General features: G+C 42.3%; 1 protein-coding gene across 1 annotated transcript in view; it reads right to left on the bottom strand.

The window, feature by feature from the left end:
- LOC145400479 (sodium-dependent dopamine transporter-like) overlaps positions 1-15,000 on the bottom strand; it is a 101,921-nt gene that overhangs the window by 15,142 nt on the left and 71,779 nt on the right. The window contains exons 2-3 of the mRNA XM_080273004.1: positions 6,310-6,633; positions 5,614-5,745 (exon numbers count right to left, since the gene is read on the bottom strand). Of these exons, the coding sequence (XP_080129130.1) occupies positions 5,614-5,745; positions 6,310-6,633 (456 nt within the window). The remainder of the gene's footprint in view (positions 1-5,613; positions 5,746-6,309; positions 6,634-15,000) is intronic.

Below are 15,000 nucleotides of genomic sequence, written 5' to 3' on the forward strand. Positions count from 1 at the left end.
AATAATTAACAATAATAACAGCAACAAAAAGAAAATGAATAACAACCACAATAACAATAAAATAATGGTAATAATAATAATAATAATAATAATAATAATAATAATCAAAGGCCATTTTTATTAACAATTTTAAAACAAGTCATTAACAGGTGTTCAAAGCTTCTACTCGTATCCCCGTCGGTTAAGGAAGCTCCCTAACACCTGTTCCTAAGTGATTTATTTTGCTTATTACACCTTACCCTCCTAGTCAGCATTATATAAATCCTTCCAACATCGCCAGACACTGCATAAATAAAGCACAAAAGGATATTAACCAGCCAAAAAAAAAAAAAAATCGCTAAGGAAGAGGTGTTAAGGAGGTGATAATATGAAAAACCCACATGTTTTTCGTGAATATCGGTGCCGTCTTTCACTCCGTTGCCTGAGTTACTCCTACGGCAGGGAAAGTAGTCTAGATCGCTTACAGGCTTCGTAGCACACGATCCTTAGCGATTTATTTTGCCTGACACCTTAATTTTTTTTATCTGTCCTCGAATGTACTTAGACAAATTGCTGAGCCAAATGAGTTGAGGGGTAATGACTCTCTCTCTCTCTCTCTCTCTCTCTCTCTCTCTCTCTCTCTCTCTCTCTCTCTCTCTCTCTCTCTCTCTCTCTCTCTCAAAAGAAAAGTAAAGTAACTATAGATGTGAAAGATGGTGTAGTCAGGTGTAGTCAGGTGTAGTTAGGTGTAGTCAGGTGTAGTTAAGTGTAGTTAGGTGTAGTCAGGTGTAGTTAGGTGTAGTCAGGTGTAGTTAGGTGTAGTTAGGTGTAGTCAGGTGTAGTCAGGTGTAGTTAGGTGTAGTTAGGTGTAGTCAGGTGTAGTTAGGTGGTCAGGTGTAGTCAGGTGTAGTTAGGTGGTCAGGTGTAGTTAGGTGTAGTCAGGTGTAGTTAGGTGTAGTTAGGTGGTCAGGTGTAGTCAGGTGTAGTTAGGTGTAGTTAGGTAGTCAGGTGTAGTTAGGTGTAGTCAGGTGTAGTCAGATGTAGTTAGGTGGTCAGGTGTAGTCAGGTGTAGTTAAGTGGTCAGGTGTAGTCAGGTGTAGTTAAGTGGTCAGGTGTAGTCAGGTGTAGTTAAGTGGTCAGGTGTAGTTAGGTGTAGTCAGGTGTAGTTAGGTAGTCAGGTGTAGTTAGGTAGTCAGGTGTAGTTAGGTAGTCAGGTGTAGTCAGGTGGTCAGGTGTAGTCAGGTGTAGTTAAGTGTAGTCAGGTGTAGTTAAGTGTAGTCAGGTGTAGTCAGGTGTAGTTAGGTAGTCAGGTGTAGTCAGGTGTAGTTAGGTAGTCAGGTGTAGTTAAGTGTAGTCAGGTGTAGTCAGGTGTAGTTAGGTAGTCAGGTGTAGTTAGGTGTAGTTAGGTAGTCAGGTGTAGTCAGGTGTAGTTAGGTAGTCAGGTGTAGTCAGGTGTAGTTAAGTGTAGTCAGGTGTAGTTAAGTGTAGTCAGGTGTAGTTAAGTGTAGTCAGGTGTAGTCAGGTGTAGTTAGGTGTAGTTAGGTGGTCAGGTGTAGTCAGGTGTAGTCAGGTGTAGAGGTTAGGAAGGAAACTAAGAAATACTAAAAAATAGCTTAAATAAATCGGTCAGAGAGATATGTTAAGTAAATGATAGAGATGGAGAGCTAGATAAATACTGCGACGTTGACCCGTATTCTCGCGGGGTAAGGAGGCTCCCTAACACCTCTCCCTTAGCGATTTATTTTACAGACTCCCCATTAACATCCTCTTTGTCGCTTCTCGTATCTTTTCAATGTCGACATATATAAAATAGAGGGGCAGAATCAAGAATAAATCGGTAAGGAAGAGGTGTTGAGTAAGGAGGGGGGTGGAGAGGGAAGGGTCGATAGTGAGGTGGTGAATAAGGTGGTATTGAGAGGGGCATTGAACAGGAGAGACCCTGGGGTGATGAGAGGAAGGGAGTAGTAGAAATGTAGGAGGGAGGGAGGGAGGGAGGGGAAGGAGGGAGGGGAGAGGAGGAGAGAGAGAGAGAGGGAGGGAAAGAAAGGAAGGGAGGGAGAGGAGAGAGAGGAGAGGGAAAAGGGGGCAGGGAGGAGGGAGAGAGGGGTGGGAGTGAAGGGGAGGGAGGGAGGGAGGGGAGAGGGAAGGGATAGGGAGGAGGAGAGAAGAAGGGGAGGAAGAGAGGGAAGATGGAAGTTATATCAGACTATCTAAAAATAAATCATCATCATCATCATCATCATCATCCAAATTAAACAAATCCAAACAAGTTAACCGTTACTCCCAGTCCTTCATTTATGCAACAGGTCAACTCTGGAACTGTCTCCCTCTGTATTTCCTGCTGCCTATGACCTCCAGTCTTTCAGACGCAGTGTGTCCAGGCATCTCGAAATGAACGGATCTTGAATTTGGCTCTCTTTTGTATTGTTTTTGTTTTTTTCTTGGAAGGAACGATTTTTCGGGCTCCTGGCCTTGGGTTCCTTTTACCTCGTATAAAAAAAAGTATGGAACTAATCCAGCTAATAAAGAATAATAATAAAATAAATAAAAGTGAAAGACTAACGAAGAGAGTGTATGAGAGTGAGGTGGAGGAGGGGGAGAGGGAGGGGGAGGTCGAGGATGAGATGGAGGGATGGGGTGGATAGGCATATGAGAGAGAGGGGTGTGAGTTGGGAGCAGGGCAGTGAAATGGCGAGGGACAGGGCGAAGTAGAGGCGATTTGTTTGTGGCCATCCCGAACGGGATTAAGGGGTCTGGCATAATCAGAATTTCATGGGGAATAGATCCACACGGAATATACGATAGATAGAGGATAGATAAAATATATGGTTCAGGATAGATACATAAGGATAGACCAAAGAATATATAGGATGAGTCGAAAACAGCACTACACTAGAATGATAGGGTTTTTCTTGCGTTGTAGGGATGGTGCAGTCTGCTGGTGTGGGCGTGGGTGTGGCAGTGGGGAGTAGGAGATGAATACATGACGGGTAGACATTGATAAAGCCGAGTCTGAGCCGTCCCCGCAAAACACGAGAAAGGGGAGCGCTATATATGGACTAGCCTGAGAGAGAGAGAGAGAGAGAGAGAGAGAGAATACCATATCGGAGGAAAGGTCAAGGAATTTTATAACAATGGATAGGTGGCAGAATCTCTCTCTCTCTCTCTCTCTCTCTCTCTCTCTCTCTCTCTCTCTCTCTCTCAGTGTTAGTAAATATGAAATTACATACACATCATTTTATTAAAGGAAATTTTAAATACAATCTTCGTCTGATATTTTTTGTTATTTTCCCCGTTTTCTTTCGCAAATTTTCACGTTTTCTCTTCGTATCGGTCAGTCTCATATTAAAATTTCTCGCCCATGTAAGTTTATCATGAGGATTTTTATTTTCTTTCGTTCTGGTAATTTTCACATGTTTTCTCTTCATTTCGTTCAAGTTTCAGATGTAATTTTTTTGCCTAGGTACAGTTTTTCCCAGTGGTAGGTGGTGGCGACTATCATCCACTCACTAGATGTAGTGCTGCCTACTTCTTCCTTAGCCTTTATCATTTTTTTTTTTTCTGTGCCTGCCCTCCTCTCTTCCTGTTTCTCCCATCTTTCCTGTCACTTCTTATTCCTTTTCTTTCCCTCTCAGGTGGCTTTACATTAAATGATAAGCCAAATGGTTTCCCATAAGCCAAGAAACCATTTACAACGCTGGGTGGTAACCATATAACTAAACCATACGTGCTCCCTACGTGTCAACAAGTGGGTTGGCGGAGGGTTAGTGCCCCTCCCCGTAAAACAAATAAAGTCAATGGCCACCCCTTACGGGATTATGGCGTCTGACAATAGAGACATTTTTTCCAGGTCTCTCGCGTCTTCCCGCCAGTATAAACAAATGTAAACAAGCGTTCGTTAAGCATTCAAACCGTCCCGTATAAACAAATGTAAATAAGCGTTCGTTAAACATTCAAACCATCCTATTTACCCGCTTAACGATGAATTAATGTTAGTTACGTATTCTTCTTTTTATATATGGCTCTTTAACGAAGAATTTATCTACGGTACTGTCCAAAATTCGCTCTCTCTCTCTCTCTCTCTCTCTCTCTCTCTCTCTCAAAATCCCTTCACTACAAGGTCGTATTTATATTTCAAACGTATTTCAGTCGTATTACTCTCTCTCTCCCCTTCCCTCTCAGTCATATTCTCACGGTACAGGGACGGTCTGCGTTATCAGTGTCTATCCTGCATCATTTTCCGCTTCCCATCATTTCGCATTTCCCTTTTCATATTTTAGATTTACTACCCCTTTTTTTTTTATATCTTCTTCCTCCTCCTCTTCTTTTTCTTCTTCCTCCTCCTCTTCTTTTTCTTCTTCCTCCTCCTCTTCTTTTTCTTCTTCCTCCTCCTCTTCTTTTTCTTCTTCCTCCTCCTCTTCTTTTTCTTCTTCTTCCTCCTCCTCCTCTTCTTTTTCTTCTTCCTCCTCCTCTTCTTTTTCTTCTTCCTCCTCCTCTTCTTTTTCTTCTTCCTCCTCCGCTTCTTCCTTTTCTTCTTCTTCCTCCTCCTCTTCTTTTTCTTCTTCTTCCTCCTCCTCCTCCTCTTTTTCTTCTTCCTCCTCCTCCTCTTCTTTTTCTTCTTCCTCCTCCGCTTCTTCCTTTTCTTCTTCTTCCTCCTCCTCTTCTTTTTCTTCTTCCTCCTCCTCCTCTTCTTTTTCTTCTTCCTCCTCCTCCTCTTTTTCTTCTTCCTCCTCCTCCGCTTCTTCATCTTCTTCCTCTTCCTCCTCCTCCTCTCCTTCTTCTTCTTTTTTCTTCTTCTTCTTCCTCCTCCTCCTCCTCTTCTTTTTCTTCTTTTCCTCTTTTTCTTTTTCTCATTTTTTTTCTTCCTCCTCCTCCCCATCTTCTCTTCTATGACCTATGACCTTCTATGACCTATGACCCTCAATGACCTATGGCCCTTAATGACCTATGACCCTTAATGACCTATGACCCTCAATGACCTATGGCCCTTAATGACCTATGACCCTTAATGACCTATGACCTTCTATGACCTATGACCCTTAATGACCTATGACCTTCAATGACCTATGACCTTCTATGACCTATGACCCTTAATGACCTATGACCTATGACCTATGACCTTTTTTATTTCTGACCAAATTTTAACCTCTTGCTCCTCCGATGGTCTTCAGTTATCAGTTCAAAATCTATACAACACTCACGCTGGTTTTCACGCCCTGACGCCTTTTCCTAGGCGATTTATTTTTGGATACGACTGGTTAATATCCTTGTGTAAGTTACTTATGCAGAGTATGGCGATATTGGGAGGATTTACGCAACAAAGAGGAAAGGGGTAATAAGCAAAATTAATCGCTTAGGGAGAGGTGTTAGGGAACCTCAGAGTAAGGGGTAAAAAGCAAAATAAACCGTTCAGGAAGAGGTGTTAGGGAGCTTCAAAGTAAGAGGTAACAGGCAAAGTAAATCGCTTAGGGAGAGATGTTAGGGAGCTTCAGAGTAAGAGGTAATAAGCAAAATAAATCGCTTAGGAAGAGGTGGAAGGGGTAATAAGCAAAATATATCGCTCAGGGAGAGGTGGAAGGGGTACTAAACAAAATAAATCGCTTAGAGGGATGTGTTAGGAGCCCCAGGACTTACCTCTGAAGAAGGGGCATATCTTCCAGACAGTGATGGGGCCTTGCCGGTTGTACTGGCCCAACACCAACTCCATGAAGAACAGTGGCAGCGCTCCGAACACCGTGATCAGGAAGTACGGCAGGAGGAAGGCGCCTGGGGGTGAGACGGGGGGTGAAGGGGAAGGCAGCAGGGGAAAGGGGAGAGGGAGGGATGGGGAAGGGGTGACGGATGAGGGAGAGGTGATTGGGAAGGGACAGGAGGGTGAGGGAAGGGTGATGGGGAAGTGGCAGGAGGGTGAGGGAAGGGAAAGGAGGGTAAGGAAAGGGGGGAAGAGGTGAGGGGTGAGGAGGGGAAGGGAAGGGAGAAGAGGGTGAAGAGGGAGGGACGACAGGTGACAGGTGAGAGAGGGGTGAAGGGGGAAGAAAGGGGGAGATGTGAGGATTTAGGGGTGAGGGAGATTTTTCTGGAACAGTATATATTCACTCAACAAAAACTTCACAAAATCAGTCATCATGTTATAAACAACACATACAGCCACGTTACTATAACTGAGTACCCAAAGGTGCTGTGCAACCACTAGGAAGTGGCCAGACTGCATGTCACTGAGCATAGCGGCATATTGTCCATGCTGTGTTTGAATACTGATGTCAAACAGTGTGTCCTGGGTGTCAGTTTTAGTACAACAGGCTTCAGTACCAATCCAGCTGTTGTCCTCACCTCCACCATTGCGGTAGCACAGGAACGGGAAGCGCCAAACGTTGGCCAGGTCAACAGCGAATCCTATGATGGAGAGGAGGAAGTCCATGGACTTGCCCCAGGACTCCCTGCCGTCATCCACCAGGCCGGGGCCCAGGCCAGGGGGCCCGCAGCCCCCGGGAGGCACTCCTGCCACGGCGGTGGGTGTGCGGGGCGCCACGGCAGCCACAGGCACGCTCTCCCCGCTGTCAGTGTCAGGGGCGGCCTTGACCAGGGGGGTGCCATCTGGGGTGGAGGAGGGAGGGCCGCGGGGCTGCGGCAGCACCCCAGCAACACGACGCTCACCTGGGGACACAAACACACACGTCAGCAGCGTACATGTTTTAATATCCAGCCCAGGTTGTGATGTACTAACTTGTTGTACATCTTGTTATGGTGTAGGCCCATTCAAACTTTGTCTTAACCTACGGACTTCCGCATCATAATCTCAGAGTGTATCCCCCCCCCCCGTTCCCTGAGGCCCAGCAGATCATCGTACACACACCTCCAGTAAAGGCTGTTTTAACGATACACAATACATCAAACTCATCCCTGCCCCGGCCTGGGATCGAAATAGCGACACTTCACACAACACACCACCCCTCCAACCCCTCGACCACAACCAAGGGGCGCCACCTCGAGGACTTAGGAGGCCCTGACACCTGCCATCACCTTTACTTTTCAATCAAGTCTTCTATTCAGAGGCTAGGAAAGAAGGTGAGCAGGGTTCGTATCACCGGGCAGTGGACCCGCCTGGATATATCAGTGCCACCACGTGAAGGCGTCCTTTCCAGCCAGCCATTGACACAAGCACTGGGAAATGGTGGGCAGGAGACAGGTATGGAAGATGATGAAGGTAATTAAACAACAAGCAATGGAATGTGTCAATGAAATATATATATACAGAGATGATCCTGGCAATGGCTACACAACTATTTTCTTTTCTTTTTTTTTTTAATAATTTGGAAGTGGACGAAATGACTCCTTTTCTACCAATGTCTGAATCACGTCTGTTAAAACACACACACACACACACACACACACACACACACACACACACACACACACACACACACACATTAACTTCTTCGGTAGGCTACTATAACGTCTCTCTCTCTCTCTCTCTGACCAAAAGGGTCTCACTCACCAAACGAACGCAGAACCATACTCTCGTCGGTTACGGAAGCTCCCTAACACATTTTCCTTGGCGATTTCTTTTGCTTATTACACCTCTCATGCTCTGTTACATAATCCATTCTAATATCGCCAAACTCTGCATAAATAACACACAAAAGAAAGTTAACCAGTGTATCCTAAAATAAATCGCTATGGAGAAGGTGTTAGGGAGCAAGAAGGTTTTAACGCTGTCGATACGTCATAATTAATACATGTTACTTTCTCCATTAGGGAGGGGGAGTGAGTTGGAGGGAGGGCAGTCAAACGGTGGGTGACAGAGCGACTTGGGGGCGTTTTGTCTACGGCCACCCTTTGCGGGGATTAGGGCGTCGGGCTATACATAGATAGATAGACACTTTTTGCAATATTCAAAGCGCATAATTCAGAGATCCCTAGCAGCTCTTCCTTAGTGATTTATTTTTGGCTATGGCTGGGTAATACAGTTTTGTACGTTATTTATGCAGAATATGGTGTTATTAGAAAGATTTAAATGACGAAGAAGATGTAATAAACAAGGTGTAAAAAGCAAAATAAATCGCTTAGGAAGAGGTGTTACGGAGGTCACGTGGATCAACACCTAAAAGCCTTGCCTAGGCCCTCACACTCCCCCCCCCCACAGCACCCCCATACCTCCCCCCCGAACCCTCCCCCTTCACCTCCCTTTCTATTCCTTGAATGTGCCGTGATAAGGTGCAGTGCAGAGGATTACCCCCCACCCATCAACCCTCCTCCCCCTCCCTCCCCCTCCCCCTCCACATCACCTCCCCCTTGATAGTGATACATCAGAGGTCCACGCACCGCCCTACACCATCTCCCCTTCCCCCTCCCCTCCCCTCTCCTCCAATCCATCCATCCCTTCCCCTTCCCCTCCCAGCCTCCCCCTCCCCCAGCGTGTACACTCGCAGGTCGCGGGTGAGTGGCCCCGTCCCTACTCATTGCCGCAGCAGGAACCAGACGACTGTGGTGGTGTGGCTGTGGCAGGGTTGTGGCGGCTCTCAGGCCAGGAGTGGACGCCACTACACTCACCGCCACTCACTTTCACGCCACATTATCACTGACACAATCAATTAACCTCTTATACTCGACCACCTGCCTCTATGTGACGCACAAGACCTACCTATTGTGATGCTGTCCACTACGACGCATATATATATATATATATATATATATATATATATATATATATATATATATATATATATATATATATATAATTGAAAAAAAGGATAAAATAAACAAATAAATAAATAACAATAAATAAAAATAAAAATACTTAAATGGGAAATAAGAATAAATAAAACTAAAATAAAATGATAAATAAATAAAATAAATTAATAATAAATGAATAAATACTCATAAATAAATACATACATAAACAAAACAAGAATAAGTAAATAAAGAGAAAACAGGAATAAATAAGCAATTGAAAAAAATAAAGAAAAATCGGAAAAACTAATAATAAATAGGAAACGAGAATAAACCTCAAGAAAAACAAGATAATAAACAAATAAATAGAAAACGAGAAAGAAATGCATAAAAACGAAAATGAATAAACAAATAAATTAAAAAGAAAAAATAAATAAGAAAAAAAGAGAATAAATCAATAAATAGAAACGAGAAAAAGTAAACAGAAAACGAGGATAAAGAAATAAATAGTATAGAATAAAAAACATAAAAAAAAAAATACGAGAAAAAATCATTAATAGAAAATGAGAAAAAATAAATACATAAAAACGAGAAATAAATAAACAGAAAACGAGAAAATAAACAATGAATAAAAAACGAGAACAATAAATCAATAGAAAACGAGAAAAAAAAACAAATAGAAAAAGAAAATATAAAAATACCTAAATAAAAAAAACGGGAATAAGGTAAACAGAAAACGAGAGCAAATACAGAAAATAAACAAACCCGAAAAAATAAATATACAGAAAACCAGGAAATAAATTGATAAATAAAATAAAAAAACGATAATAAATACACCAATACGTAAAGAAATAAAGGAGAGAAAATATAAAAAATGAGAAATTAAAGTCAGTTCATTTCTCCCGCCGCTTGGTTTGTTTACACTGGATGGCAATATGGCGGCTGGTGAGGGGGACGCGGGGTGAATAATGTATTGCGCAACACTACTGCCAGCGGTGTTGCAAGGCGCCCCCTCCTTGCAACACCACAGGGGGCGTTGACCGTCATGTGTATACCCTTGACCAGAGTATACATTAAAATACGCACTGCTATCGTGTGTGTGTGTGTGTGGGGTGTTTGTTTGTGTGTGCGGGGGGTGGATGGGTGGGTATGTGTGTAGGGGGAGAGGGTTGTGTGTGTGTGGTGGGGGGATGTTTGTGTCTGTGTGTGTGTGTGGTGGGGGGATGTTTGTGTGTGTGTGCGTGTGGTGGGGGGATGTTTGTGTGTGTGTGTGGATGTGATATTCTTACTATTCTTAGACTATTTTACTCAGCAGAGAGAGAGAGAGAGAGAGAGAGAGAGAGAAAGAGAATTCGTCACAAAATTCTGTAAAAAAAAGACCGAACTAAAAACAGACAGAGAGAGGTAAAAGAGGTTTTGCATGAGAGTGCTAAGGTTACTATTAAGAAAAAGGGAAAAGCGAGAAGGAAAAAGTGGATGTCAGATGAAACATGGAATGTAATTCAGAAAAGGAAAGAGGCTAAGTTAAGAAGTGAAGAACAACATGTTTATGACCAGGTAGTTGAAGTACTTAGAGCAAAGTACTGGAGTTTACATTCTGAAGTAAAAAGACTCATTAGACGTGATAAGAGGAGACTATATGATGAAAAGGCGACAGAGACAGAAATTAAATTAAGTAAAAATGACGGTCAGAGCACAAGAGCAGCGTATCAGGCCATAAAGGAGTTAACTGGGACTGAAAAGAGAAGGAAGGAAATACCTGTACGAGATAGAAATGGTAATTTGATGACTAAAGATTTGGATATAAAAGGAAGATGGAAAGAGCACTTTGAATCTGTTCTAAATAGACCAATCCCAGCTAAAGAGGACATTTTGCCAGCCGAGAGAGATTTGCAGATAGAAACAGGGGATATAACTTTGGAAAAGGTAGCAAAATCTATAAAGGAGTTAAAGAATTTTAAGGCTCCAGGTGAGGATGGAATATTCCCTGAAATGCTTAAGGTGGAAAATGACGAGTTGATGAATGCGCTTTTGAAACTTTTTAATGTGGCTTGGGATAATGGTGGAATTCCAGAAGAGTGGAAGAATGAAGTAATTATAAAAATACCAAAAAAGGGAGGCTTAAGTGTGTGTGGCAATTGGAGGGGGATAACTTTGACACCTGTAGTTGCAAGTCTTTTCCAAAATCTTGTTGAACAGAAAAGAGCCAGTAATTGATAAAATTTTAAGAGAAGAACAAGCGGGATTTAGAAAGGGTCGAGGTTGTAATGATCAGATTTTTATTGTAAGGCATCTAATGCAACAAGCTAATGAGATGAAAATGCCACTTAACATGTGTTTTGTGGATTTTGAAAAGGCGTTTGATAGTGTTTCACGTGGAGCTATGTTGAAAATTATGAGATTCTATGGTATACCAGAAAAGTTTGTAAATATTATTAGAAGCCTGCATGAAGGTACTTTTTGTAAGGTAATGGTGGGTGGTTCTTTGAGTGATCCATTTCAAGTTAGGTCAGGAGTGATTCAAGGAGGAGTTCTTTCGCCATTGTTGTTTGTTTTGGTTATGGATTATGTTATGAAAAAGGTTGTAAGGAGAACAGGTGCAGGAATTAACTGGAATGAAAATAAGAAGCTGATGGATTTGGACTATGCTGATGATATTGTACTGATTTGCGGAAGTATTTACGAGATGCAGAGGGTGCTCGATTGTCTGGTGGAGGAAGGAGAAAAAGTGGGATTGGTAATAAATTGTGGAAAGACTGAAATTATTAATATGAACGTGGAGAACCAAATCGATTGTGTAATTGGGAATAATGTGGTGAAGAATGTAGAAAACTTTAAATATCTGGGAACGACTGTATCATCTAATGGATCATTAAACAATGAAATTGAGGAGAGGATTAGACAGGCTTGGCGAGCTGTTGGAATGTTGAAACGTGTTTGGAATAATAATATGCTTTCGGTACATACTAAAGTGAAAATTTACAAGTCCATGGTTAGACCAATTTTAATTTACGGGCATGAGTCATGGTACAGTACAACTGCAACAGATCAGAAAGTATTAGGATTTGAGAATAAAATACTGAGAAGGATTCTTGGGGTAAAGTGGCAAGACAGAATTACAAATGAAAGAGTAAGGGATATTACGAGAGTGGAACCAGTTAATGAATATGTGAGACTGTCTCGCTGGAAGTGGCTGGGGCACATATACAGAAAAGAAGGTTGTTTAATACAGGATGTGCCAGAGTGGACTGCTAGAGGAAGAAGAGGTAGAGGTAGGCCGAGGGAAACCTGGTTGAGGACAATGAAAAAAGAAGCAGGAGAGGAGTGTTGGTGGGACCTGAAGGAGATGGCAAGAGACAAATATTGGTGGAGAGAGTTAATTGAGACCCTATGCATCCCGTGGGGTGCCACAGGAAATGATTGATTGATTGATTGATTGAAAAATAGACAGACAGACAGACAGACAGACAGATAGATAGATTGATAGACAGATAGATAAATGAGGTAATAAAATCAAGGCGTTAATGGAGACAGTTTATAAGGTAATTCTAATAAATCTTTCTCAATTGAAGAGGGTCGTAAGAAGGGAGAACGACTTACACAAAAAAATAAAGAAGTCTGATTTAAGAGGCCGTTTCACAATTCCTCCAGACCTTTCACAATACTTCCAGACCTTTCACAATTCTTCCAGACCTTTCACACTTCTTCCAGACCTTTCACAATTCTTCCAGACCTTTCACAATTCTTCCAGACCTTTCACACTTCTTCCAGACCTTTCACACTTCTTCCAGACTTTTCACAATTCTTCCAGACCTTTCACAATACTTCCAGACTTTTCACAATTCTTCCAGACCTTTCACAATACTTCCAGACCTTTCACAATTCTTCCAGACCTTTCACAATTCTTCCAGACTTTGCACAATTTCTCCAGACCTTTCACAATACTTCCAGACCTTTCACAATTCTTCCAGACCTTTCACAATACTTCCAGACCTTTCACAATACTTCCAGACCTTTCACAATACTTCCAGACCTTTCACAATTCTTCGAGACCTTTCACAATTCTTTCAAACCTTTCACAATACTTCCAGACCTTTCACAATTCTTCCAGACCTTTCACAATTCTTCCAGACCTTTCACAATTCTTCCAGACCTTTCACAATCATTTCAGACCTTTCACAATGCTTCCAGACCTTTCACAATGCTTCCAGACCTTTCACAATTCTTCCAGACCTTTCACAATACTTCCAGACCTTTCACAATTCTTCCAGACCTTTCACAATTCTTCCAGACCTTTCACAATTCTTCCAGACCTTTCACAATGCTTCCAGACCTTTCACAATACTTCCAGACCTTTCACAATTCTTCCAGACCTTTCACAATTCTTCCAGACCTTTCACAATTCTTCCAGACCTTTCACAATACTTCCAGACCTTTCACAATTCTTCCAGACCTTTCACAATACTTCCAGACCTTTCACACTTCTTCCAGACCTTTCACAATTCTTCCAGACCTTTCACACTTCTTCCAGACCTTTCACACTTCTTCCAGACCTTTCACAATTCTTCCAGACCTTTCACAATTCTTCCAGACCTTTCACAATTCTTCCAGACCTTTCACAATTCTTCCAGACCTTTCACAATGCCTCATGAAAATATCGATAATTTACGTAGTTTGTGAAAATAAATTCCTTAGTCTTTTTATTGATGATATTTGTATAGTTGCGTTTAGGTCCTGTCTATTTGTCTATCTGTCTATCTATCTCTGTCTGTCTGTCTATCTATCTATCTGTCTGTCTATCTATCTATCTGTCTGTCTCTGTCTATCTATCTATCTGTCTGTCTCTGTCTATCTATCTGTCTGTCTATCTATCTATCTATCTATCTATATGTCTGTCTGTCTGTCTATCTATCTGTCTGTCTGTCTGTCTGTCTGTCTATTTATCTATCTATTTATCCATCTATCTATTCCCACACACCTTAAATCTGTAAGGGGTGGCCTAAAAAAAATCGCCTCCACGTCGTCCTGTTCTCTAGCATTTAGCTCCCCTCCCCCCAACTCACACATACCCTCTCTCATCCTTGGTCTCCCCCTCCTCCTCTCCACCTTCACCTCACTCACATACACTCTTCTAGTCAGTCTCTCATTCTCCACCGTCTCCACACTTTCCATCACATCCACATCAACACCCCGACTCACAGCTATCAATCATGCAGCTTATCATTGTTCCAGTCGCTCGTCCCTGGGTAGCATAACGTGAGCAAACTATCCCAACCCCCTCCTCGCGCGCTAACCCTTATAAACTATAGCTGAAGCACCTTAACCCATTTATTGATATGGTTACCACCCAGCGTAATTAATAACTACTTGGGTTACAAAAAAAAAAAAAATCAGTTATTTTGTCTTTCAGTGCAAAGTGATTTAAAGGTTGCACTACATCAGGTGTGTGGATGGTATGCGATCCCAACGTAACACTGGGAGATATTTTTCTGGCGTCTGTTTAAATACAATTCTTGTTTGTATCTCAGCTACTGAAGGCCTGACAAACACACAAACTTTGCCAAACTTACACACACACACACACACACACACACACACACAAAAGTAAACACACTCTCAAACACACACACATACATACGCAGAAACAAGTAGACCCTCCCTCTCTCAAACACACACACACACACACACACACACACACACACACACACACACACACACACACACACACACATAGAAATAAACACACACATCACAAAATACACCCACATATATACGCAAAAACAAGCAGACACTCCCTCCCTCACACACACACACACACACACACACACACACACACACACACACACACACACAATCATCATAATCAGGAAGGCGTCGTGTATACTATTAATATCAACGTACACCCTCATACGCACTAACAACCACACAACACACACACACACATACAAACATACATACACAATGACCCACTTACACACATACACACATATACACACAATCAAAAACACACAGACACACACACACACACACACACACACACACACACACACACACACACACACACACACACACACATACAAACATACATACACAATGACCCACTTACACACACACACACACACAAACAAACATACATAATGACACACATACACAAACACATACAAACATACATATAATGACACGCTTGCACACACACACACACACACACACACACACACACACACACACACACACGCTTCCCTTCACTCACACACTCTACTACTCACATTCACACGCACACACACGCTCATTCACAACCCTTCACACTTTAACACACCCACGCACCTCATTCTGAATTGCAGGAGCACTCAG

Source organism: Coenobita brevimanus, chromosome 52 (genome assembly GCF_032717465.1).
Source record: "Coenobita brevimanus isolate Jiangsu-jjx chromosome 52, ASM3271746v2, whole genome shotgun sequence".
NCBI classification, from domain to species: Eukaryota; Metazoa; Arthropoda; class Malacostraca; order Decapoda; family Coenobitidae; genus Coenobita; species Coenobita brevimanus.